The sequence below is a fragment of the Natator depressus genome, chromosome 1, assembly GCF_965152275.1.
Source record: "Natator depressus isolate rNatDep1 chromosome 1, rNatDep2.hap1, whole genome shotgun sequence".
Classification (NCBI taxonomy): domain Eukaryota; kingdom Metazoa; phylum Chordata; order Testudines; family Cheloniidae; genus Natator; species Natator depressus.
The window spans coordinates 260,368,692-260,395,938 of record NC_134234.1 but is presented as its reverse complement, the minus strand read 5'-3'; the positions used below and the strand labels follow the sequence as shown (position 1 = coordinate 260,395,938).

General features: G+C 45.6%; 1 protein-coding gene across 6 annotated transcripts in view; it reads right to left on the bottom strand.

Moving 5' to 3' along the window:
• Positions 1-27,247, bottom strand: part of GRIN2B (glutamate ionotropic receptor NMDA type subunit 2B) — a 284,512-nt gene that overhangs the window by 29,815 nt on the left and 227,450 nt on the right. For all 6 annotated transcript variants that reach the window (XM_074941765.1, XM_074941766.1, XM_074941764.1 and 3 more), the window contains 5 exons: positions 17,612-17,820; positions 17,118-17,289; positions 15,197-15,350; positions 13,306-13,431; positions 8,970-9,199 (listed from right to left, as the gene is read on the bottom strand). In XM_074941765.1, coding sequence (XP_074797866.1) covers positions 8,970-9,199; positions 13,306-13,431; positions 15,197-15,350; positions 17,118-17,289; positions 17,612-17,820 — 891 coding nt within the window. The remainder of the gene's footprint in view (positions 1-8,969; positions 9,200-13,305; positions 13,432-15,196; positions 15,351-17,117; positions 17,290-17,611; positions 17,821-27,247) is intronic.

The window sequence follows — 27,247 nt, the reverse complement described above, 5'->3', positions numbered from 1 at the left end:
GGCTTCATTCATTTACACTGCAGCCACCGCCACTGGAGAATCCGGGAGCTGTAGCCAGATCCCAACTCCCCTGTGTAGCATCAAGCAGATCTTAGCTCAGGAGAGACTCTAGCTCAGTGCACCTGCCAGGTGTCCTGGTCTCACAGGCTGAGCTGGTCTTTTAAGAAGGTTGAGGACTCAGCGGCACCTGGGCCAATTTTGGCTTGCCTCCCTGGTGGCCAAGAGCCAGGACTGCTGTGGGGCACAAAAAGAGGAGTCCTGGGAGAGGAAAGAGGCTGGTTGCTGGAAGCTGCCTGTTCCTACTCCTGCAAGCAGGGCTGTAACAGGGAGGGATGGTGTTGCTGCTGAAGAGATCCAAGAAGGGTGTGAAGCTGAAGAAGTGCTGTTGCTGAGGGAGTGCTGTGGCAGGGAGAGGAGACAATACCCTGGAAGGGATGGACTTTGGGGTTTGGCCAGAGGGCCCAGCCACCTTAGCAACCTGGCTATGTCAAAGACTGAGAGAACATAGTTCATGTGCAACCCGCAGCTGGATGGCCAGTGGAGTGTAATACCCCAGGAACAGCCAGGAAGGAGGGTGCTGCAGGGAAAAGGTTATTAATAAATTGTGCCCAGAGCCAAGGAGCTGATCATAACTCAGGAAAACATCCACTGAACGTTCTATGTGATGGTGAGAGTCTACTGTCTGACAGCTGGCCTCAGCCTCTCCTCGGTGAGCCCTGAAGAGTAAGCATTTATGGCTTGCACTGTGTTTTGTGCTATGATGCTCCTCTAGCGCGACTTCACATCACCAGGAAGACAGCCTGGGTTCCACCAGCTGAATGAATCAGAAGGGCAGAGAATTTCCTCTCTAAGGGTATGAGCTAACTTGGACTCTTACTCGGGTGTTGCCCTTAATTCCTTTCTCATCCACACACAAAACAATCTCACCTGAGTTTAATGGTGCTTTCCACCCAAGCTAGCTGGTGCACCGGGGGCTGTAGGCTAGAATTAGAGTGGAGGCTTTCACTCAGGTAGAAATCCACCCACTTTGCAGTGAGGACACAGGCTAAATCACTTGCGTGATGACAGTTCTCCATTCCCTTCCCACAACTGCCCTCTAAGGGACAGAGACGTTCTCCTGCAATTGACACAACTGACTGGGAAAAAACCCTAGCCTATCTCAGCACAAAGAACCATGGGATATACCCGATGACACATTAGGGCAAGTGCAGAAATAGTGAAGGTCCAGTAGTGTGGATCAGGCTTTACTTTGGGGATGTGCACACCTAGGCTAGGCTGACCCGGATGGTCAGACCAAGGTAACAATCACCTGGGTTAACGGCAATGTCGACAGTTCCTGGCAGAGCAGTGTAATTCAGTGAGTCACTCGCAGCCCCCTCTGAGTAGAGCGGGAGAATGGAAAGGGTTAAATGGCAATAGGCGACTTCTTGGGACCTTTTTAAAAGATCATCCACACATTTGCTTAGGGGATTCTCGGAGCCAACATTTCTTTCAATGGATAGGGGATTTCCCTCCCCCAAATTGGCTACAACTGAATCTACTTTAGGGACCACAACACAGAACATGATTTTATAAGCAGGAAGCCTTATCATTTGGAGGAATTAACAGATGAAGTACAGTGAGCAGCCCATGTCTTAATTTTTGGACAGCTGTCTAGAAAAGAGTAGAACTGTCAAGCTTATTCGCCTCAGAGACAGCAGGGAGCACATCAGCATCAGGCAGAGGAGAAAGGGGGGTGAACTTTAGAAGTTTGGTAAGATCCTTGCATAGCACTAGCAGGGCCTCTGAAGAAAAACGTTAGGAGAGGTCCTGAAGAAGACAGTCTCTACAAGACTGGGTCATTTAGAATCATAGAATCATAGAATATCAGAGTTGGAAGGGACCTCTGGAGGTCATCTAGTCCAACCTCCTGCCCAGAGCAGGACCAATCCCCAACTAAATCATCCCAGCCAGGGCTTTGTCAAGCCTGACCTTAAAAACTTCTAAGGAAGGGGATTCCACCACCTCTCTAGGTAACACATTCCAGTGCTTCACCACCCTCCTAGTGAAAAAGTTTTTCCTAATATCCAACCTAAATCTACCCCACTGCAACTTGAGACCATTACTCCTTGTCCTGTCATCTGCTATCACTGAGAATAGTCTAGATCCATCCTCTTTGGATCCACCTTTCAGGTAGTTAAAAGCAGCTATCAAATCCCCCTTCATTCTTCTCTTCCTTAGACTAAACAATCCCAGTTCCCTCAGCCTCTCCTCATAAGTCATGTGTTCCAGACCCCTAATCACTTTTGTTGCCCTTCACTGGACTCTCTCCAATTTCTCCACATCCTTCTTGTAGTGTGGGGCCCAAAACTGGACACAGTACTCCAGATGCGGCCTCACCAATGTCGAATAGAGGGCAACGATCACGTCCCTCGACCTGCTGGCAATGCCCCTGATTATACACCCCAAAATGCCATTGGCCTTCTTGGCAACAAGGGCACACTGTTGACTCATATCCAGCTTCTCGTCCACTGTCACCCCTAGGTCCTTCTCTGCAGAACTGCTGCCTAGCCATTCGGTCCCTAGTCTGTAGCGGTGCATTGGATTCTTCCGTCCTAAGTGCAGGACTCTGCACTTGTCCTTGTTGAACCTCATCAGATTTCTTTTGGTCCAATCCTCCAATTTGTCTAGGTCCCTCTGTATCCTATCCCTACCCTCCTGCATATCTACCACTCCTCCCAGTTTAGTGTCATCCGCAAACTTGCTGAGGGTGCAATCCACACCATTCTCCAGATCATTAATGAAGATATTGAACAAAACTGGCCCCAGGACCAACCCTTGGGGCACTCCGCTAGATACCGGCTGCCAACTAGACATGGAGCCATTGATCACTACCCGTTGAGCCCGACAATCTAACCAACTTTCTACCCACCTTGTAGTGCATCCATCCAGCCCATACTTCTTTAACCTGCTGACAAGAATACTGTGGGAGACCGTGTCAAAAGCTTTGCTAAAGTCAAGGAATAACACGTCCACTGCTTTCCCTTCATCCACAGAACCAGTTATCTCATCATAGAAGTCAATTAGATTAGTCAGGCATGACTTTCCCTTGGTGAATCCATGCTGACTGTTCCTGATCACTTTCCTCTTGTCTAAGTGCTTCAGAATTGAGTCCTTGAGGACATGTTCCATGATTTTTCCGGGGACTGAGGCGAGGCTGACTGGCCTGTAGTTCGCAGGATCCTCCTTCTTTCCTTTTTTAAAGATGGGCACTACATTAGCCTTTTTCCAGTCTTCCGGGACTTCCCCCGATTGCCATGAGTTTTCAAAGATAATGGCCAATGGCTCTGCAATCACATCCGCCAATTCCTTTAGCACTCTCGGATGCACCACATCCGGCCCCATGGACTTGTGCATGTCCAGCTTTTCTAAATAGTCCCGAACCACTTCTTTCTCCACAGAGGGCTGGCCACCTCCTTCCCATGCTGTGCTGCCCAGTGCAGTAGTCTGGGAGCTGACCTTGTTCGTGAAGACAGAGGCAAAAAAAGTATTGAGTACATTAGCTTTTTCCACATCCTCTGTCACTAGGTTGCCTCCCTCATTCAGTAAGGGGCCCACACTTTCCTTGGCTTTCTTCTTGTTGCCAACATACCTGAAGAAACCCTTCTTGTTACTCTTAACATCTCTCGCTAGCTGCAACTCCAGGTGTGATTTAGCCTTCCTGATTTCATTCCTACATGCCCGAGCAATATTTTTATACTCATCCCTGGTCATTTATCCAATCTTCCACTTCTTGTAAGCCTCTTTTTTGTGTTTAAGATCAGCAAGGATTTCACTGTTAAGCCAAGCTGGTTGCCTGCCATATTTACTATTCTTTCTACACATCGGGATGGTTTGTCCCTGTAACCACAATAAGGATTCTTTAAAATACAGCCAGCTCTCCTGGACTCCTTTCCTCCTCATGTTATTCTCCCAGGGGATCCTGCCCATCAGTTCCTGGAGGGAGTCAAAGTCTGCTTTTCTGAAGTCCAGGGTCCGTATTCTGCTGCTTTCCTTTCTTCCTTGTGTCAGGATCCTGAACTCAACCATCTCATGGTCACTGCCTCCAGGTTCCCATCCACTTTTGCTTCCCCTACTAATTCTTCCCGGTTTGTGAGCAGCAGGTCAAGAAGAGCTCCGCCCCTAGTTGGTTCCTCCAGCACTTGCACCAGGAAATTGTCCCCTACAGTTTCCAAAAACTTCCTGAATTGTCTGTGCACCGCTGTATTGCTCTCCCAGCAGATATCAGGATGATTGAAGTTGCCCATGAGAACCAGGACGTGCGATCTAGTAGCTTCTGCGAGTTGCCGGAAGAAAGCCTCGTCCACCTCATCCCTCTGGTCCGGTGGTCTATAGCAGACTCCCACCACAACATCACCCTTGTTGCTCACACTTCTAAACTTAATCCAGAGACTCTCAGGTTTTTCTGCAGTTTCATACTTGAGCTCTGAGCAGTCATACTGTTCCCTTACATACAGTGCAACTCCCCCACCTTTTCTGGCCTCCCTGTCCTTCCTGAACAGTTTATTTAAATTGATATTATTAGCGGCTACTGGAGAGAGAGGTCTGGGGAAGACAAAACTGAGAGTATAGCATGGGGGTGGGCAAACTTTTTGGCCCAGGGACACATCTGGGAATAGAAATTGTATGGCGGGCCATGAATGCTCACAAAATTGGGGTTGGGGTGAGGGAGGAGGTGAGGGCTCTGGTTGGGGGTGCGGGCTCCAGGGTGGGGCCAGAAATGAGGAGTTCAGGGTGCAGGAGGGGCTTCAGGCTGGGAGAATGGGGGGTGGAGGGGTGAGGGCTCTGGCTGGGGGTGCGGGCTCTGGGGTGGGGCTGGGGATGAGGAGTTTGGGGTGTAGGAGGGTGCTCTGGGCTGGAACTGAGGCAGAGCACCCTCCTACACCCCAAACTCCTCATCCCCAGCCCCACCCCAGAGCCCACACCCCCAGCCAGAGCCTCCACCCACCATTCGCTCACCCCAGCCCGAAGCCACCTCCTGCACAGGCGGGAGGGGGATCAGGGCTGGGGCAGAGGGTTGGGGTGTGGGGAGAGGCTCAGGGGTGCAGGCTCCAGGTGGCCCTTACCTCAAGCGGCTTCTGGAAGCAGCGGCATGTCCCTTCTCCAGCTTCTATGCTGAGGGGCAGCCAGGCGGCTCTGCACGCTGCCCTGTCTGCAGGCACTGCCCCTACAGCTTCCATTGGAGCACTGGAGGGGGACATTGGAACGGGGTCATTGGAGTGCATAGGAGCCGGAGGGGGGCCATGCCGTGGCTTCCGGGAGCTGCATGGAGTGGCCCCCAACCCTGCTCACCGGCTGGAGCGCCAGCGCGGGGCCATGTGGCTGCTTCCGGGAGCCGTGTGGAGCGGCCCCTGACCTTGCTCCCCGGCTAGAGCAGGGTAAGCCCTAGACCCCGCTCCTCAGCAGGAGCTCAAGGGCCAGCTTAAAATGGCTGGCGATCCAGCCCATGGGCCGTAGTTTGCCCACCCCTGGTCTAGCACCTTTTCTAGAGCAGATCCTTACATCCAAGGAGACACTATCAGTGGAAATGTCCTCAACAGTAGTTGCCTTGAACTTGACCGATGATAGAAAGCCACAGCTGGTGATAGTCTCTTTTTCCTTCTTATTACATCTGGCATGTTGGACTCCTCCACATTTAAGGTGCTGGGATCCTCAACCTACCATCTTCATGCTATTAAAGGCTTTTGCTAGCAGGTTCAAGAAGTCTCCGAGAGGAAGGCCAATATCCCTTACAGTGACCAGACCCTCAGCATTAGCTTGGGCTATTTTGTCCCCTGACCCATGTCTTGCTAGAGGCACCTGTCCCTCTCCAGAAAATGTGACCGGCTGGGAGGTTTTTGCTGCCCCAGTGGCTGCCAAGGGCAAGATTTCCGTGGTTTAGCATGTTGGGGAAAGAGACTCTCAGAAAGCCTAGGTGCCCTTGACTCCTTGCAAGGATGTACATTTGTTCTCTTCTTGGCTTTCTGTGGTTTGTCAGCTATTGTCTCCTCACAGTATCCCTTCTGCCTAACCAACTGGGACAATGCAGCATTCAAGTTCTATTTAAACCCTGTATTGAGAGTGTAAGTGGGTCATAAGTGATATATGAACTTTGTGGGGGGCCCTCTGCACAGGGGTGAATTTCAACCAGATAGACTAGGGCATTTAACAACTGCTCAAGGACATATGGATCGCTGCTTGAAAATTCTGTCATTGCTTCTTTGTGCCTCTTCAGGTGTGAAGTGAGTGAAAATCTATTAAGATGTAGTCCTAGCTTATTTACTTAGAGGGCTTTTGGCTGAAGTAGAGCTTTCCTGCCCTCCCCCTCACTCGGCATTGGCAGGGTACATTGCAGAGTAAACTTGGGCCTGAGATGATATGAAACCCCCTGAATTGTTGCTAGGCCAGTTGCACCTGGTTCCAGATTTTGTTGCAAAACTTTGCAATTCTAACCCCAATGCACCATCGGCACTGAAAGCCATGTTTGTGTGACACACTGATTAGCTGAACATGTTCTGTCTATCTTCTCTGTTCTGATAAACTTGGGTTGTTGTGTAGAAAATATCCAAAACAATTATAAATGTATAAACAAAGTGGGGGAAAGAGTACCCAGACCCACTTCATTCCAGCAACCCTACCATAACATCCTCAACAATATGGCCAAGGTCCAGTGCCCTCCATGAATCTGAAGCTGTGTAATTTGCCTCAGAATCAACTTCATATTTTATACACACCTCCTCATGGGTGTGAAGAATACCTTAAAAATATGCATAGAGTGCAAACAGATGAGTAGTTGTCTTCCTGAGTCTGCAGGCATCCTGAAACAAGACTTGGAGGTGCACTCAGTTCAATGGGTTGTTAATGGTGAAACCTAATAACAATACATTAATGGCAACACTTAACTGTTTTAGTGATGATCATTTTAGTAGAAACTTCCAGCTAGCATGTTTATCCCACAATCCCGTACAATGCCCAGGCTTTCTCTGGTGTCAAAAGCCCCAATTATCCCTTACCCAGCTGCCAAAACTTCCAGCTTTCTGCCTGACTGCTTCTAGCCTGCAGTAACATGTTGTCAATACAAAAAGCTGAAATGTGAGAATGTGGAGACAGCATGAAACAAAGTGAAAATATTATCAAAACAAACACCACGAGGGCTACTGTATGGATTGGGGTTATTCATTGATGTATTTCATTCCTTTAAAAATGCTATTTTAAAAAAATGTACATGAATCTGTCAGAGAACTTCCAGGCTGCTGCACAGAAGTATTGCCTACACTAGGGGACCTGGTCCCAGAACTGAGTCTATCTTGTCATGGAATAGATGGGGCCTTGACAATAACAAGCCAGGTTTGCAATAGCAAGCCAGTGTGTACAGTCAAGTTCTCACTAGTCACCATATGATAACAAAAGGGTTTGCAGCTTCATGTTTAGAGGCCACCCTACAGCAATAAATCATAAGAATGGCCATACTGGGTCAGACCAAAGGTCCATCAAGCCCAGTATCCTGTCTTCTGACAGTGGCCAATGGCAGGTGCCCCAAAGGGAATGAACGGACAGGTTATCATCAAGTGATCCCTGCCCTGTCACCCAATCCCAGCTTCTGGCAAACAGGGGCTAGGGACAGCATTCCTGCCCATCCTAGCTAATAGCCATTGATGGACCTATCATCTATGAATCTATCTAGCTCCCTTTTGAAACCTGTTATAGTATTGGCCTTCACAATACTCAGGCAAGGAGTTCCAGAGGTTGACTGTCCGTTGCATGAAAAAATACTTTCTTGTGTTTGTTTTAAACCTGCTACCTATTAATTTCATTTGGTGGCCCCTTGTTCTTGTATTATGAGAAGGAGTAAATAACACTTCCTTATTTACTTCTCTATACCATTCATGATTTTATTGACCTCTATCATATCCCCCCTTAGTTGCCTCTTTTCCAAGCTGAAACGTCCCAGTCTTATTAATCTCTCCTCATATGGAAGCCGTTCTAAACCCCTAATCATTTTTTTTGCCCTTTTCTGAACCTTTTCCAATTCCAATATATCCTTTTTGAGATGGGGCAACCATATCTGCATGCAGTATTCAAGGTGTGGGCGTATCATGGATTTATACAGAGGCAATATGATATTTTCTGTTTTATTATCTATCCCTTTCTTGATCATTCCCAACTTTCTGTTCACTTTTTTGACTGCCGCTGCACATTGAGGGGATGATTTCAGAGAACTATCCACAGTGACTCCAAGATCTCTTTCTTGAGTGGTAACAGCTAATTTAGACCCAATCATTGTATATGTATAGTTAGGATTACGTTTTCCAATGTGCATTACTTTGTAGTTATCAACATTAACAGTTTGAGCAGCCCTTGGTTGAATAACGAACTCCAGGCTAACAAACAAGAACCTACAGCAGCATACTCATGAGTACCCATATAATAAAAATAAACCATGGTGCATGGCCTAGTGCTCATAAACAACCCTACCCTAACAAACCAGTGAGCGCTGTCCTGCACACATCAGAGCAAACCAACGTGTACCACCCAGCATAAGTGATTACTCTGAGATAACAAAAACTAATGTGTGTAAGCAAGGGATAGAAAACTGTTCAGAAAAGAAAAGCATTTCTGTTTTGAGTTTTTAAGTGTCTATTCATAACAGTGAGCATTAAAATACAGGACCAGACCCTCCACTGGTGTAAATCAGTGTATGGACTAACGTCAATAGATCTCTACTCATTTATACAAGCAGAGGATCTGGCCCACAGATTTTATAACATGATATCCAGTACTGTTACCCCATTCGGTCTTTGCACAGTGCTTTGAACATGTAAAGTGCAACTATGTTTCAGTGATCAGTCTTAGCACTATTTATCCCAGACACTGCATCAATGCACTGGTTGCCAATTAGAATGGGTTAGAGAGGGTGAAAGATGCTTTCAAGTTTGGAATGGATCAGTTACCTTTTTGTCGCTCAGTCCAGACACTTGGTCCACGTACTCCTCTTGGATCATGAAGGCAGCCAGGTTGGCAGTATAACTGGCCAGGAAGATGACAGCAAAGAAGGCCCACACAGACACCATGATCTTGCTAGTGGTACCTTTGGGATTCTGCACTGGCACCGAGTTGTTAAACACCAGACCCCACAGCAACCAGATAGCTTTGCCAATGGTGAAAGAGGGTCCACCTGGCTCTGGAGTGACCAAGGAATAAAACACAGGCAGTGAAAACCTCAGGATAAGCAATCTGCAGTTCTACTTACTCATGCAACTTGATCACTGGATTAGTATTTCTGTCTGTTCCCACAGCTGTAATGCACTCACATGTGTCCCTGCAGTGGCACTAAAGTGCAGCCTCACTCTGAAAAGTGACTTTGTAATAAATGGCAACGTGGACTTCCATGTTTATCATGTCTCCAGGATTTTGTTGACAAATTAGTACAGTTTACAAGGAAAAAAGATGCTTTTTTCTAACTCCTAACTGGCCCTGGAATCTGAAAGTCAAACTGTTCCTTTCTGCTTTGGGCATCATCACTAGCAATAAAGATTCTGCCAGATGAATTCTGCCCTCTCTTACAGCTGTTCAACACCACTGCCCTCCAATTACTCCCTCAGGGATGCGCACGCAAACTAGCACCCTTAGTGGGTTGGCCCACGCATAAGTAAGTGCCCAACCTGAAGACCACAGGGTTGCACAAGTAGCCCTACAAATGGATCTCCCTTTGCCATTATGTTGATGACGCATGACCAGAAAAGAGCCCAGCTCTATCTCCCTGAGCTGCGTTGGCTCTGAGGGGCAGACAGTAGTAAAAAACCAGACAGATCTTACTTTTTCAGAAAGTCAGCAGCTCTGACTCTGAATCTGACATGCAAGGAACAGATCTGCCATGCAAGAAGGGGCTATTTTTACATAGTCACTTTTCAGAGTAGAACCTCACGTTAACTATAACAAACACATCTGGGAATGGAGCACTCAGCTTATCATTTTGAAAACTCAGAATATGAAAACTGTAAGGTTCTTATGGCAATCTTATCTCTTCCACACTGCATATACTAGACACAGTGCTAGAGATCTCTGAGAGACAGACTGGAGTTTGCCCCCACAAGGTTGGGAGAGAGATTATAATTGGAATTATTCCAAGAGTTCTTCTCAGGAAGCAACTGTCCAAGTGGGAGCTCCGCTACACATGTGACCCTCTGGTGTCAGCTCAGCTCAGCTAACTGGTATAGTAACAATATCTAGCTCCTATATAGCACTTTACAGGGAGGTCCATATCATTATCCCCATTTTACAGATAGCTAAACTGAGGCACAAAGAGGAGAACTGACTTGCCCAAGTCACCTAGCAAAGTCCAATGGCCAAGTCAGGAATAGCTCCCAGGTCTCCCGAGTCCCAGTCCCGTGCACTATCCACCAGGCCCCACAGTGTGGTATTGAAAAGGTAGGGCCATACTCCCACCTGCTGCATCGGTGGAGCGTCTAGTGCTAGCAGTGGTGCTACACTTAGATATAGTCTTTGTGCTGTTTATGGTGACTAGGGCTGGCCTCTACAGAGAAGCACAAGGGAGGGAAGATTTCTTGCACCTTCTCCTCCACCCATGTCATGCTAGCTACACCTTAGCCCTTCGAGATAACTAATTGTTTTATTTAAAATATAACTTTAAGTGCAAGTGGCCCACTTCTACCCTTGGAGGTGCACACACAACTCCAGCTGACTCCAATGGGGATGTATCAGCTGTCAAAATTGGATCCTCCATATGAAATGGAGACAAGTTAGCTATTGTGAGAAATATACATTTTTGAACTTCCTGGCTTTCTGAGTGCTTATAACTGTAATGTTAATATGACACTAGCATGGTTTTGTGCATTGCATTAATTTATTATTAAGAAAAAAGAGGAGAGAGAGGCTAAGAATGGGATTTTCAAAATGTCCTCATAATTTAGGGGCGCAAGTCCCACTGATTATCAGTGCCTAGGTCACTAAGGGTATAGCTACATTGTAATTAAACACCTGCCGCTGACTTGTGCCAGCTGACTCCAGCTAAGGGGCTTGGGCTAAGGGGCTGTTTAATTGCCGAGCAGACTTTTGGGCTTGGGCTGCAGCCCAAGCTCTGGGACCCTCCCACCTTGCAGCCTGAGTCCGAACGTCTACACTGCAATTAAACAGCCTCTAAGCCCGAGCCCCACAAGCCTGAATCAGCTGGCACAGGCAAGCTGCCTGTTTTTAATTGCAGTGTAGACATACCCGTAAGTGCATTTGAAAATTCCACCCTAAAACACTAATCTCTCAACTGATTTCACTGCATATTTTCACAACTGCATTGTCAACCACAGAACCACACAGTGATGGGAATATCAAAGTAACCTTAACTAGAGCATTAGCGACCAAGCAATGCCCCTCTGCCATGTACATTGGCCAAACTGGACAGACTCTACGTAAAAGAATAAATGGACACAAGTCAGATGTCAAGAATTATAACATTCAAAAACCAGTCGGAGAACACTTCAATCTCTCTGGTCACTCGATTACAGACCTAAAAGTCTCAATTCTTCAACAAAAAAACTTCAAAAACAGACTCCAACAAGAGACTGCTGAATTGGAATTAATTTCCAAACTAGACACCATTACGTTAGGCTTGAATAAAGACTGGGAGTGGATGTGCCATTACACAAAGTAAAACTATCTCCCCCCCCCACCCCGCCACTGTTCCTCAGACGTTCTTGTCAACTGCTGGAAATGGCCCACCTTGATTATCACTAGAAAAGGTTTTTTTTCTCTCCTGCTGGTAATAGCTCACCTTACCTGATCACTCTCATTACAGTGTGTATGGTAACACCCATTGTTTCATGTTCTCTGTGTATATAAATCTCCCCACTGTATTTTCCACTGAATGCATCTGATGAAGTGAGCTGTAGCTCACGAAAGCTTATGCTCAAATAAATTGGTTAGTCTCTAAGGTGCCACAAGTACTGCTTTTCTTTTTGCGGATACAGACTAACACGACTGCTTCTCTGAAACCAAGCAAACACTGTAACATATGCACCTGCCATCCACATCTGCACTATTACAAACATCTGTAGTAACAAAAACATCTGTCCGAACATGTAATATTTACGACTATTCAGACATACTATTAATTGCATCTGCCCATACAGCTAGTTTAATATCTGCATCTGGCTGCACAGCTGTATTAATATCAGCAACTGATTGCACATCTGTATTAGTCTCTCCCTTTAACCTCATAGCTATTTTCATCTGCTCATACATCTGTTTAGATATGTCCATCTGCCCATACATGCTGTCCACAGTTCAGTGTTATTAGAGAAGTCCCCACTGGCACAGTTATACTTAAGTCTCTGTCTGTATTTCCATTACACATTCTTTTTTTTTTTTTTTTGGTCAGTGCTGTCTAACTTGGTAGTATAAATCAGCTGGAGGCAATGGCTTGGCAGGCAAGTGAACATATTTTCAAACAAACATCTGAGTTCAGCTGTTGTTAAGTGACCAGTGTGCTGACAAAATAGAAGACCTTAGGTTGAGGACCAATTCATAATGGAGTGAGATTAAGGAGAGAGTAGCAACCTTAACTGCTGAGCATTCCATTTCTGCTAATGCAAAAATCCCTCTCTGTCCTCTTCTCTGACTCATCTCTTCTTCTCCCAGGGAAGAAGGCTTTTGAACATCACAGAGAGAGATCAGACTTGCCCCCTCCATTCTCCCATGCCCTGCAAAATAACTCTTCATTCAGCCCCAGGAAAACCAATGTCTCACTTTCCCAGTCCTCTCACAACGTTTGGTCAACAAAAGAGCTTTAAAACTAAATGGGGTGGAGACACACCCAGGTAATGGATTTCAAGTCTGGGGCATAGAAGAATATAATAGGGGGAGAGTTTCTCTCTCTGGGCTTTTAAGTTTTAAAGTGAAACGTAGCACTGATGAAAGGTGGACTGGCAGTGCAGGACCCTCTAATTATTCCAAAAAGGCTTTTACAGCAGGGCCAGTGCTAGATAACCGCATCCACTTCCCCTCCCCACCAGCTAGAAATAGTTTGGAGTTAGCACTCTATAGATGAAAGGCTCTACATAACAGTCTCCTGAGCCAAGCTGATTATCCATTATCCATACCCATTATTATCTTAAGAGTCATCTTCCCACCTCCCTCCCTTCCCTTCTTAGACAGCACATGGAGATCCAAGCGGGCTGGATCCATGAGCATGTGTAGGGGGAAAAGGAATTCCCACTGACTAAGGAGCCGGGATGAGGAGGGAGAGAAACTTACAATCGAAAAGGGTCCTCTTACCTCTGCCATCAGCAAGGCACCGATTGTAACCCACAGGGCTGAAGTACTCAAAGACGAAGACAGCCACTGCAGAGATTATGAGCAGCATTACAAACATCATCACCCATACGTCAGCACTGAATGGTTCTGGGCAGGAAAGGAGAAAAACAGGGCACAGGGTGAAATGCCAGACACACCACAGGCAGCGTACTATCCCACTCAGAGGGCTCCATGTCGAGGTTGGGGATCGGGGGGGACTGGTTTGCACAGAACAGGAAATAGCTCCAAAACCTTCACTCCCCCACCTCAAATCAAGCCTCAAAGCTTCTGAGCCTGGAAAAAGTTAGTTCATTTTTTATTCCATTTTCATCGCAGGGCCAGATGTTATCAAATGCAATGATGAAATGCTCGTCCCATTAAGTCCTTCAGCTCATTTCTGGGGAACAAACAGGTTTGGATATGATTCAGCTACGCAGTTTAATTTTGGGGTGCCTGCCTGAACCAAACTGTATCCCTGAAGTTTTTGCAGTTCAGCCAGAATTATGGGAGTTCTACCAATGTTCCACCCTGCCGCTTGGCAATTGAGACCTGCAGGCTGCACTAGAAATGCTACAGTTCATGTCCTGTGAGTGTTTGACCAAAGCTGCCTTCTGCCCTGCTCCAAGCTTAAGGGGCAGTGATGGGGCTGAGCGAGTTCAGATCAAATATGACCCTGCTACAACCTTCAGTCAAAGTTTGAACCCAAACCTATTTGAAGTTCAAAAACATTGTGTTGATTTTGTTGCTGCTGCTGTTTTAAATTTCCTAGTGATATTTCAGGACCTGGCCAAAGCCAGAAAACACTGGAAAGCTTATAAAGAAAAGCATTATCTCCTGAGATTCCCAGCCCAAAGAGGTTTAAATAATCTTCCTTAGGTACATGAGTAACTTCATATGGATAAGTGTTTGCAGAATCAGGGTCAGAGAGCAGACTGATCCTATAGCTCACCTTTTATTCTTTGCTATATCTCAACGTATTTTATAAAGCAAAGCGGTAAATATTAGGAATGTAGTAACTGCTTGAGAAAACACAGCAGCAACTCTGCACTCAGTGATCACTCTCAACTACCTTGGGACACTAGAACTGGGGAGTGGAATCTTGGCCTACCACAGGGATTGTGCCCCACTGTTTTTCAGAAATGCTGGTAGATATTTATCTTCCACTGGATACTGTGCCAAAGAGAGCTTAGGTTAATGTGTCCTTGTAGGGTGACATGCCTAAAGCCATGTCTTACCACCCTCATTGTGTTATCACTAAGGACAGGCACACGTTCTGGTAGGAGGACCTGTACCATTTTTCTTCTGGCTCACACTCACTGGGAGTGATACTAGCTGAGCCAACGGGCACCTCACCTACCTGGAAATCAGAACTGTGACTGCAGCAATGTAGACATACCCAAGCTAGCTTTGATCTAGCTAGCTCCCATAACAATAGAAATGAAGCCATGGCAGCATGGGCTAGTCATTCGAGTAGGCACCCAGGGTGGGCTTAACCTCACTGCTATTGTTATTGGAGTTAGCTAAATTAAAGCTAGGTCAGGTATGCCCCACGTGCTGCAGTTAACCTCTGACAATAGTGTAGACAGACCCACAGTGATACTGTGTACTGTAGGCTGAGAGCTGTAAGTGAGTCACCTCCTTGCTAGTACTGTGCCTAAAGGTCACTGACAAATATTCTGGAGCTCCTAGACCTTGAGTGTTTGAATTTGCCTGGATTTTGCTTGTTTGGGAATTTGAAATAAAACAACTTGAAGAAAAAACATCCTTCCCTGAAACTCCTTCCTCGGGACTGTCCAGAGACTCACAAGGACTCTTTGGTTGCTTTTTCATTACACTAGTTCCCCCTCACCATCACCTCAGGAGAAGAGCTTACCTAGGAAGGCAGAAGGTGAGACAGTCCCGTTGCTACGTGATACCATGACACTAATTCCTGTCTCGATGAAGGGCACAGAGAAGTCCACCACCTCTGAACGCTCCTCATTTATGGTGAGGGATCCCACCGCCATGTAGGCCCGCTTGGTGACCACCTCAGGTAAGGAGAAAGACGGACAGTTACTGAGGCTGGTTCCACTCATGCCTCATAGTTAAGGACCCCACCCCCATCAGTATCTTCTCCCACTCCTATCTTTTCATACATTCCTTTAGGCCTGGAATTCTCTCCCTGTCCTTACTTCCATCATTTCCTCTTTCTTATCTCTCTTCAAGACATACTTGTTCCAAGAGACTTATAAATATTAATCTTCTACTCAAAGAATGTTGTGTGTATTAAAAAAATGATATGTAAAGTATACCTGTGCAGCTCTCAGGATAAACACATCATCTGTCTAGAAGGAAAGTTATCTTATTTCTGTTGTTCTTGTCTTCTCTTCCTTCTATGAATGTCTGTCATTATCCCTTATATGTCTTGCCTTAATTTAGATCATAAACTCTTTGGTGCAGGGACACGTGACAGTCAGCAACCTTCTGTTCATCCTTTTTACAAGACCATGATCAATTTTGTACAAAGTGTGCCTTGTGAGGTATCATTTGAAAACTCATAATTTGCTGAACATTAGTGCCCTGGTAAAATATGTGTGGCAACATTGTATGTGAAGTTATAAAATTCTACTGTATAAGATATGTTCCAAATTTAGAAAACCCAGCACAAACCTTAGAGACAAAAGGCAAACTGATGCTTCAGCCAGGTGTCAACATAATCAAACGGACTATCACCCGAGTAAGCAGCCATTCTTTGGCAGGAAGAAGGGTGTGAGCGAGGCATTTACATCTTGGCAATGGAACAACTGGAGGTTCCTATGCAAACAGACTGGCTGCCATCTGAACCCCAGCTGGAGATGATTCTCAAAGAGGAGGCAGAGATATAAAAAAGAGGAACAGAGTTCCCAAATCACCTCTCTCCCTTCATCTCTGCTCATGGCATCAAGCACACATGAAAGACAAAAGAAGCATCACTGAACTGTGGGAGTGGTCCTGCCTGAAGGAAGCCAGCTAGACTGCTGTAAGCATGTGGTGTGAGAAATCTTTTTGCTTTAAATTCACTTAGCTTGCTAAATTAGGTATTAGTTTGTGTTTTATCTTTTATTTCTTTGTAACCAATTCTGTTTTTAGGACTTATTACTTGTAATCACTTAAAATCTTTCTGTCATTAATAAACTTGTTGTATTGTTTTATCTAAGCCAGTGTGTTTGGATTGAAGTGTTTGGGGGACGACATTTGAGGTAACAAAATGAGTGCATATCATTTTCTATTAATGAAACGATGGACTTTCTATGAGCGTGCATTGTCCAGGACGGTACTGGGCAGTACAAGACACACATTTCTGAGGGAAAGTCTGGGACTGGGAATTTGCTGGTGTTACTCTGAAGTATAATTCCAGGATGGAAGGCTGTCTGTCTGAAGCGCTCTTGCACTATAGCTTGGGGTAATTTACATGCTGAAGGCTGTGTGTGAGCAAGCCAGGAGTGGCTGCTCTCACAGTGAAGCAGTGTGAAAGGCTGGAGAACTGAGGGGACACAGCTGTCCAACAGTCCAGGTTGTACGTTGGGCGACATCACAGGACATCTCCTTTTATTTGATTGTAAAGTGCCAAACACATGTGGCACAGTAAAAAATAATAAATAATAAATGAGAGGGATTATAGCTATTGTTCAGCAGTGAGCATGCCACAATGGATTCATTTTTATGAGGTCTCATCTGCCCCTTCCCAGGAAGAGGAGCTAATCAGAACTTGGAGTAGGCTCTGACTCCAGAGCCCAGCCTCTGGGTAAAGCTCAGCCCCACCCTTCATTGCTTACCTCCCCAATCATTCCATTCCATGTCCCATTGATCTTCTTCCCATGCTTGCCATTGGTCACCAGGTAGAGGTCATAGGTGAATTTGACAGACTTGGAGATTTTCTTGAGGATGTCAATGCAGAACCCCTTGCAGCATTTCTTGATGTAATCAGGCTCCTCATCCGTCTTGTTCCTGACCAGTCACAATAATAAGGGATTAAGTTTGAGGAGAACTCCCTCTGCTAACCCCCCTCTATTCCCAGAACACCTACCCTCACTCCCTGAACACACTCCTCATGAAGACCCTAGCTTGTGGTACCACTGCTGAGGGGCAAAATGAGCCAAGCTTGCAGGGCTTGGCTGGCTGGCTGTACCAGTGACAAGAGGCAGCATGGGCCAGGTTGAGAGAGCCCAGATGGCTTAGCTGGAGCAGAGTATCAGGGCAAGCCAAGAAGGCTCCACCTGCTTTGTGGAGAACAGTGAGCCAGAAGGAGAAAGATCATGTGAGTGCCTACTCGGTCACGATGCGCTTTTGGCAGGGGACCGTATTCCTCATGCAGGTGCCACTTAGTGGGTCCACACTCTCCACAATAACGAACGGCGCCTCCTCTAGGGTCACAATACTCAGATGGTCATCCTCACGCTCCTCAGAATCAGGGTACAGCTCAAAGCGGGGCCACACATAATACTTCATCTGGAGGCTCTTGTCCTTCCATTTCCCCACCTGCGGAGACACAAACAAGACAGAAACACGTGACTGCCCAATCCCTCTCCAAGTTACCCTGTAGCATATTGTCTGGAGACAAGAGGCCCCCAGAGTGCCTGAGCCCACTCACATGTGCAAGAACTTTTTTGAGAGGCAGACCCTGGGGAAATGGGTTCAACAATAGAGAAGATCACACAGGAAATGAGTTTGGAGAGTCCCTTTGGCGTAATAATCAGACTCTGTTCTCAGATGGGCTAAAACTGAAATAAGAGGAGAGCTGCATGTCAGGATTGAGTTTTCCTGGGTGGAGGGGACCATTGCTGGAATAGCTGGGGGTGCTATAAGTCAGGATTGACCATACATAAGCAGAGCTTTGAAGGAAAAGCTCATTTAACAGTTTCCAACACGATCCAGCTCAAATCTTTCCAGTGTTATCACTCCTGCACTTTCCCAATCACTAAATGGCATAGCTGTACAGATTAGATGCAGATAAAGAATTGGTGCTCTGTCTTCCTGATGCATGAGAAGATGTTTCAGGGAGATTCTATTACTTTTATTTATGCTACTTTTGCTTAAGGAAATACTACAATCTTACCCCTTCAGCCACTACTCTCATTTCTTGGGTAAACATGGACTTCCTTGTTGCAGAGGGTTCCTTTGCTCAGCTGTTGCTATGTACACCCCACAGACAGGAGTTATTCTTTTGAAGCCATTGCAATCTCCCACCAGGTGATGTACTTAGAACACACACTACCCGGGATAAGATATTCCTTACAGAAATTCCAGAAAAACCCACCTATGATGCTTTCAAACATCAAAGTCTCACCTCTGCTCATATTTTTGCCCATCCCATCACAATTGACACTAATAAGCATCTTGCTTGGCAGCTTCAGCTGAGCGGGCCAGGTCTGAATGGGCCTTGAGAACAAACTCCCCACTCATTCCTAGAAGCAATGCCTCCAGGTCAGAGTTGAGGTACATTGATGGTGGGGGCGGCGTGTGTGCGTAGGAAGCATGACCTGCTGCTGCTCATGGTGTACCTGCTCTGTGGGTAAATAGAGGGCTGGAGTCTCCAGCGGCTGTCAACCTTTCACTGAATTTCATTTTTAAAATTACAGGGGGAAAAGCACTTATTAGAGCCTTTTTCGGTGTCAAAGGTTATTCGATAAAAATCAAAGCTGTTCTGGTGTTTTGCATTGATGGCATCTAGAACCAGCACAAAACATTTATTGCTTTTTAAAAACCTTCATCTGACTTAAAAAAGAGCAAATACCCAGAGTGGGTTTATTCAGTAAATTGTTCAAAGGAACAAAAAAGTCACTCTGGGGCAGCAGTGACCCCGTAACCCTCTCCCAGTGCCAACACAGTCCTGTAGGGGGGTGGCACCAGTGTGCTGTCAGAAGGTTGAGTAGCTGGTGGAGCTGGGTCAGCGCATGGGAACCTGAAGATCAGAAGCTGGCAGCAGATGCCAGGAGTGGGCTACATCTGACATTCTTGTGATCCTGAGGGATCGCCATATTCAAAACAGGAAACAAATTCAGCCATTTTTTCCCTTCTTTTTTTTAAAGTACATTTTCATGCCAGATTAATACCCCAGGGGACTGATGGCCTCTGTTTATCCTCAGAACAGGTACAACATTGGCAACAAAAGAGAAAATTCTCTCCCCAATCTCATACTTCAGCCCTAATCAAGACGGCCCATTTCTGAGAGGCAGAGGACAGTTTTCTCTACGGTCCATTTGGTCTCTTTGGCCTCTCTGCTGAGAATGACAACAAGGAGCCCAAAGAGAGCCATTTGTGCTGGTGGCTTCTGCAGTTTGGACTTATGCTCCTGAGGAACTGGGCTCAGATCAGAAGGTCATTTCACTCAGGCCACCAAAAAAGCTGGCAGATAGGAACAACTTTCATTTAAATGACAGACTTGGGGCTGGATTGGCACTAGTGATCTACAGGCAAAAGGGCATCCCCAGCACACATCCATCCCAGACACACATTCAGGAACATTTGTTAACATTATCAATAAGTGGTCAGTGAAAGAGACATCTTTCCATATTATAGCAGCACATAGAAACCACAGCAATATATAAACCCCTAAAGCATAGATTAGACCAGATAGACAGAGGAGTCAGGCCTGACTCATAACTTCCCAAGGTTCCCGATGAAAGAGATGGGGAGCTCATAGAGTGGTAGGCCAGGAACATTTTTTCGTGTTGTATTATATGGGGTAAATTTATATGGCTTAAGATGGGAATGGCAGCCCAGCAACACCACAGTGTGAGCGCTGAAGTACACAAACTGCAAACACAGCAGTACACAACCTGTTCACCTGCCCATCAGAGGGTAATGAAATAACAGCACAACTTAAAAATCACTCCATTCCAATAAGCTTTTATAAATTGCCCAAAGAGGAGGAAAAAGAGAAAGTATGTAAGTGGGCTGGCCTAAATTTTCAAGTGTACGATAAGTGCCTCAATAACTTGTCCAAATCCTACATTTCAGTGCTCAAATGAACACTCGGGCACATAAAACAGGCATTTCCATGTCTATAGGTAAGTGCTGATTTGAGAGTACAAAGGCAGGAGATGTATAGCCTGCTGACCTAGGAAAACCGGGGGGATGGGGCAATGTCTTTAAGTGTTTGTGATAGACAATGTGCATTAGGGAGAGTTAATGTGTACAAGTGTGAATATGGGAGAGTTAATGGGTATGAGTGTGTATTCAAGAAAGTGTGTGCATAAGGCAGTGTGAGTGTAAGGAGAAGAGCGAGAGAAATTGTGTGTGCGCACATCTGTGTAAAAGAGAGAGAGGAAGAGAGAAAATGCAAGCAAAGGAAGATCTGAGTGTATTTTTATATGGTATATATCTATGCGAGAGGGAAGGAGCAATGTGTTGTGAGGACAGAGGTTAGACCCAACAAAATAAAATGTCACAGATTTGTCTTGGCCAAGTCATTAAAGGTGACACCTGCAGTTAATATAACCTGCCAGCCAGCGCAAAGCAGAGTGAGGCATTTCTGACAGCTCAGAGTGTTTTGGGGCAGCTTGTAAATTCTTATTATTCCAGTGTTTACTCAATTCCTGCATAAGCCAGAGATGCTCAGGGCTCTTGCGCCACACATCCCATTTATTTACTCGTTATGCAGTTCTGAGAACCCACCCACTTGTAACACCAAAACCTTATCCAATCAGACATCAGCCACCAAAATTCCCCACAGGAAGTCTCAAGGAAAGGAGAATACATTCTCCTATCTCCCCTTATTTCTTTTTCTTAGTGTTACCAAGTCAGTAAGATATTTATAAAACAGAAAGGAGCCAATGGACTGATCTAATTAATATCTTGTACAGTACGCGGTCAAAAGCAGGAGGTTAACCAATCCCAAGCTAACAAAACCCAAATAAATATTATCCCTTTGTAAATAATATGGAACCGCAGATTGGATAGATATCATTGTCAATCACGTCACTCTTTTTCCCTACAGGCCACTCCCTTGAATAATTATTAAGGAGGAAATTTAATTATAAGGGAGGAAAAAAAACAATTGGGACGCATAACCGGCACAGATCTTTGTCCCCAAATCTCAGTCCCTGAAGACCACTCAAACCTTCTCTGAGACCTAAAAAAGCTTGAAAAAGCTTCCAAAGTTTAGAAACCTCTCTGAATAATTCTGCACCTACCATGTCTTGGAACTGGGACCAAAGAGTGCGCAAAGGTCAGCATGGCTGGCTCTAAACATGGTTTGTGCTCATACATCATTGCTCAAACTTGATTAGTAACAAAGGCTAACGAGCAGCATTCTGCTCCTGCCAAATGCTTGGACTGGCACACAGCTGTCTTCCTGTCACCCGCCAGGACACGTTTGTTTGTTTTTTTACAGGGTTGATATGATACACTAATCACGTTTGTGTAACTGATTTGGATGGTCTTGCTTATTCCCAGCTAGCCGGGTGGTAGGACAGCCCAGAACCCCACATGCTGTGTGCCACTTTGCACATGTCACCAGAGTACTTTATTCTCTGTTGAGGCACTATAGGATAGCTGCTCAGAGTTTCCAGAGTGCAATTAGGCAAACAAGGCGAGGCAGTATACGTGTCCAGGTATGGACACACAAACACAGCTGCTGTGTGACACAAACTGAACTTTGTAACCTGTGACCAGTTAAGATGACCATTCCTCATCTAACCATTACAAAAACCCTGGTTAAAAGTTGTCATGTGGACATAGCCAAAAATATGTCACTCCAGTGAGATTTCCAAGACTTTCTCCTTTCAACTGGGTCAGAGAACTGCCATCCCTTGTGTTTTTCTTAGTATTTCATTTTTATCTGGCCTGGAGAACACAAAGGCCACTTGGGGAACTCTTTAATTGAAAGTTAAAAGGATGTGACCATTCAAAGGTTTGGGTTTTACATTCTGGGCAAGGCTCCTTCCAGATACAGTTTTGGGTGAAGGGTCCAGAGGTACAGGTTCAAGTTTGGGACAAAAAAATTCAGGAGGCTCAGCTCCTTGTTTGGCTGAAGATTAAAGGGGACTGGACAATGTTGTGGTTAACATTTTGCATGAAGCTTCAGGAAGCTCAAGTTTTAGCACAGCTTCTTTCTGGTTCTTATTTTATCCAGGCTTGATCGCCTCCTTGCACTGTCTTATACCACCTCTACCCCCATCCCTACAGTTCATAAGAGGTCACAAATAGGAATGAAGGTATTTCAGTTGCATTTAAAAAGTGACCAAAAAGGTCACCCAAAACTCATTTGGAAATCCAAACCCTTCCCGAGGTTCAACAAAACTCAGATAATATTACCCCCCTATCATTTTTCATGTTCGCAGTTGCCTTTGTGCTTCCTAATTCCAGTGCTGAAATACCAAAAAGAAGGAGAAGAGGGGTGGTGCAGCCTACGACTCAGGAGAACTGGATTTAATTCTCCGCTCTGCCACAAAACTTCCTAAGTGACCTGGACTAGGGACTTCCTTCAGTTCCTCATCTGTAAAATGAGGATAATAATACTTTCCTACCTCAATGGGGTATTGTGAGAATAAACACAAAATGCCTTGAGTGTGATACTGGCAGACCAGGTGCCAGCTCATGCCAAGGTCCCCAGGTCTCATTTGAACAAAGACAAACACATAGTTGGAATCCATCTGGCTCACTGTGTGTTAGTATTGTTAAAATAAGTATTAAAATCACATGAATGTGTTTAGTATTTAGACTTTATGGAATGCTTGAAAGTTGCTGCATGCACTGATCTCACTTATAACATCTGTATCTCATACTGTAAGGAAGTATTTGAGCTGTTGTATTGTGAGCCTCTGTCCCTGTGGAAGTCACCAGACAGGACAGAAACATTAAGCAGTGTGAAGGGCTGATCTTCAACAGGTGTTACACCCTTCCCAAAAAGAAAGGTCAGGACTATTGTGGTAAATTGGGAGTGGAATTTTCCTATGTACCCTCAACAAGAGGACAAAGGACTTTTGTTGTCCTGGTCTCCTCCCAGTGAAGATGAGTCATGCAAGTGGATTCCTCCTATCGACTGAGTTTGCAGCTGAGAACGCATGGCAAGAGGGGGATAAAAGCCCCAAACAAAAGGAACTTGACAGGTTTCAGAGTAGCAGCCGTGTTAGTCTGTATTCGCAAAAAGAAAAGGAGTACTTGTGGCACCTTAGAGACCAACAAATTTATCTGAGCATAAGCTTTCGTGAGCTACAGCTCACTTCATCGGATGCATTCAGTGGAAAATACAGCGGGGAGATTTATACACACAGAGAACATGAAACAATGGATGTTACCATACACACTGTAACGAGAGTGATCACTTAAGGTGAGCTATTAAGCAGGAGAGCGGGGGTGTGGGGGGTGGGGGAGGAAAACTGCCATTTCTAGCAGTTGATAAGAATGTCTGAGGAACAGTGCAGGGTGGGGGGGGAGGAACAAACATGGGGAAATAGTTTTACTTTGTGTAATGACACATCCACTCCCAGTCTTTATTCAAGCCTAAGTTAATTGTATCCAGTTTGCAAATTAATTCCAATTCAGCAGTCTCTCCTTGGAGTCTGTTTTTTTGTTTTTTTAAGTGATCACTCTCGTTACAGTGTGTATGGTAACACCCATTGTTTCATGTTCTCTATGTATATAAATCTCCCCACTGTATTTTCCACTGAATGCATCCGATGAAGTGAGCTGTAGCTCATGAAAGCTTATGCTCAAATAAATTTGTTAGTCTCTAAGGTGCCACAAGTCCTCCTTTTCTTTTTAAAATGAACTTGGTATCTCTATGTGCTTGGTCTCTGGGGGGGCAAAGTGTTTCTAGACATAAGTAAGAGATTCCCCAGCTGCTTAGACTGGGTTAGCCCTAAAGGACATATAGAGCTTGCTGATTATAGAAGCTTCTATTCTTTTGAAATTTAAAATTGGAACTCATTTGTGTATCTGTGTTTACCTGCCTTAACCTTGTGAATAACTCAGGTTTCCTTTTCCTATTTAATAAACCTTCAGATAGTTTAGAATAGGATTGGTTCAAGTGTTGTCTTTGGTGTGAGATCTAAAGTGCAATTGACCTGGGGTAAGTGACTGTCCTTTGGGACTGGAAGTAACTTGATTCTTGGGGTAAGGACCATCTATCACAGAGGTGAGCTCACCCGTGTGGTGACTTAGATTGAAGTCCCCAAGCAGGCTGCCTGTGACTCTATGTTTAGGCTGTCATGGCACCTGAGAAGTTTACACTTGATAATTGGTTGGTGAAATCGAAGTGTAGAACTCGCAGCCTATCTGGGGTTTGTACCCTGGTTCATCAGTCTGCCTTGAGGGCGGTATTCATGCTCCTGATTCACTGCAGGCAGCATTACATTGAGGGGCTCAGATACTATGGCAACGGGGGCCATATAAGTGCATACGATAGAAAGACAAGGAAACATTTATGTTCCTAATTTAGAATTAGAAGTAGGAAGATGAAATCTTGTGAGGCGAACCTGTTCTCGGGGGGAGGTTCAGTCTGGAGTTCTCCAGGCATTGGCTGGTAAGCATCATTAGTCTCATTGCACAGGGAATGGGGGAACGATGCCTAAGGCTAGGTCTACACAGCAAAGACAAACCTGTAGCTGGCCTGTGCCAGCTGACTCAGGTCCTCGGGGCTCGGGCTGCAGGGGTTGTTTCATTGCTGTGTAGACTTTCTGGCTCAGGCTAGAGCCTGAGCTCTGGGACCCTCCCACCTTGCAAGGTCCTAGAGCCCAGGGTCCCTGGCTGAGCCCAGATGGCTACACTGCAATGAAAGAACCCCGCAGCCCGAGCCCCACAAGCCTGTGTCAGCTGAAGGTGTCTAGTGCTGTGTAGACATACCCTGAGGCACAGAGCTGTCAAGTGCCTTGCTCTGCATCCCACAACTAATGGATGTTAAAGCAGAGACTATAACTCCGGTCTCCTGCCTCCCAGTCTTGTGCCTCAACCACTAGACAGACAGTGATGCCTCCCATGCAGCCACTTGAACAGACTTTCAATCTTAACCTTTATTGAAGCTTGTCAGTCACTAGTTGTAAGCTTCCACGGGTGACATCACAGCTATTTCCCTCTGGAACACCTCTGATGTAACAAAAGCACATCACCAGAGGCGTTGGCATGCAACTGAACAAGCAGGGAGGGGAGAAATACCACCGAGAGCGAAAATCTCCTGTTTACAAACACTTGGGCTCATTAATTAGCCACATCAGCCAAAGGAAAAAAAGAATATTTGTGAATGTTCCATATGCAAATTAATTAACATGAAAACAATGTCCCTTCTCGAGCATCAAGTTCACCTTCCACAACCACCTGGTGAAGTCTGATGCCCTTACTACATCTGCACAACAGGGAATTGTTTCTAATGGGCTTTCGCTTCAGCAAGAACGATCGCTGCAGGGCTGGAGGGACTGCTCCTTCTTCTGTTTGTACAGCTCCTAGCACTCTGTGGGCACTACACAGCATAAAGTAACTGCTTTTGCTTTCCATCTCTCAATCCTATGGCTCTCCAAATAAAATAATTCCCAGGAATGCAGTCCTCTGCTCACTTCAAATTGGCATTTACACTGCTCTTGCCATTCGTTGAGATGCCACCAATTGGTTGTTTCTTTACTGGTATCTTTGCTTGCTTTTTTGTCGGTGTTTAAGTCCTATCCTCTGCCCTAATTAGCCCAAGAATGTTAAAGAGGTGTACTCTAAAAGTGCCTGTATTTTGTAAAGTCATGAAATACAGTGTTCTCTGGTATCACAGGGGGAGAGCTACATAAATGATGAGGTGACCACCTCTGTAAATTACTCCTTATGCCAGAACTGATGTGAGAACTGTCAAATGTTGCTGATGTCAGAATTCATGGCTTACTGTAGTGGAAGACCTGGCTTCTGGTAGTGGAGCTCACACTAGATAGTGATAGGGAGTCCTTTTGTTTTGTTTTTTTTTGCACGGAAGGTTGTGGCTCATAGTACCGGTGGCAGAGGGCCTACATGGCTTCCGGTAGCTGAAGGCATGGTTAGTGTTGGTGACTGGTATGAATAGCTTCCAGATGTAGAGCTCATGGATTACAACAGCGGCAGCCATGGCTTATGGTAACGGAGGGTGCGATGAACATATCTTACGGGGGTGGAGGTCACAGCTTAATATGGTGGCAGAGGGTGTCATTTATGGTTGGGGAGGCCATGTTTTATTTAGTGTGCTGGAGATGTGGTCTACTGTGGTGAACAGTGTGTGGCTTATCCTGCAGCAAATAGTTCTCTGGATTTATACAAATGCAAAGGAACAGCTCTTCCATACGCGCTAGGCTCCCTTTACATAAAACTTAAACATAGCTCAGAAATAATACCCCACCATAACTAAAGTGCAGCCATACTGTTCAATATAACCATCTACAGCCAATCAGGCAACACAAACCCTAGGCTCAGCCTTCTTCTGCAACAATTCTGCACCCTGGCAAGCCCCCACCCCCTCTGAAATGCCTGGGGGAAGAAAGATGAGCATTTCACCATCTCTTAAGGGTCATCAGATTCAGCTTATTAAGGACTAAGGACAAGCAAACTCCAAAGGCATGATGCCCCTACAGAGAATACCAAACCAGTAGGGCTCCATCTTGAGCTCCTCTGCTTTTCTCCACTGTGGTAGTGTGGCCCGGGGGAAAAGGTGGCAGATTTTTTGAGGACAAGGTGGTCGGACGCATGTTTCATGTGATGGAAGCGTCTGTCTGTTCCAATGGTTTATTGTGGTGGAGATGTATTGTTTTTTAAATGGCCTTATAAAAAAATACTCCCTCTCATTCGCGCGCGCATGTGTGTGTGTGTGTGTGTCCACATTGTGCAGGTGGGTGCCTGCATACAGTACGTGTCCATGCATATAATGCCCTGACTAACGATTTTTTTCCCCTTGGTTTTTCTTGTTGAGCAATATTTTTTGCTGAGCTTTCTTTTCTCTCAATTAATTTTTTTAACATATTAC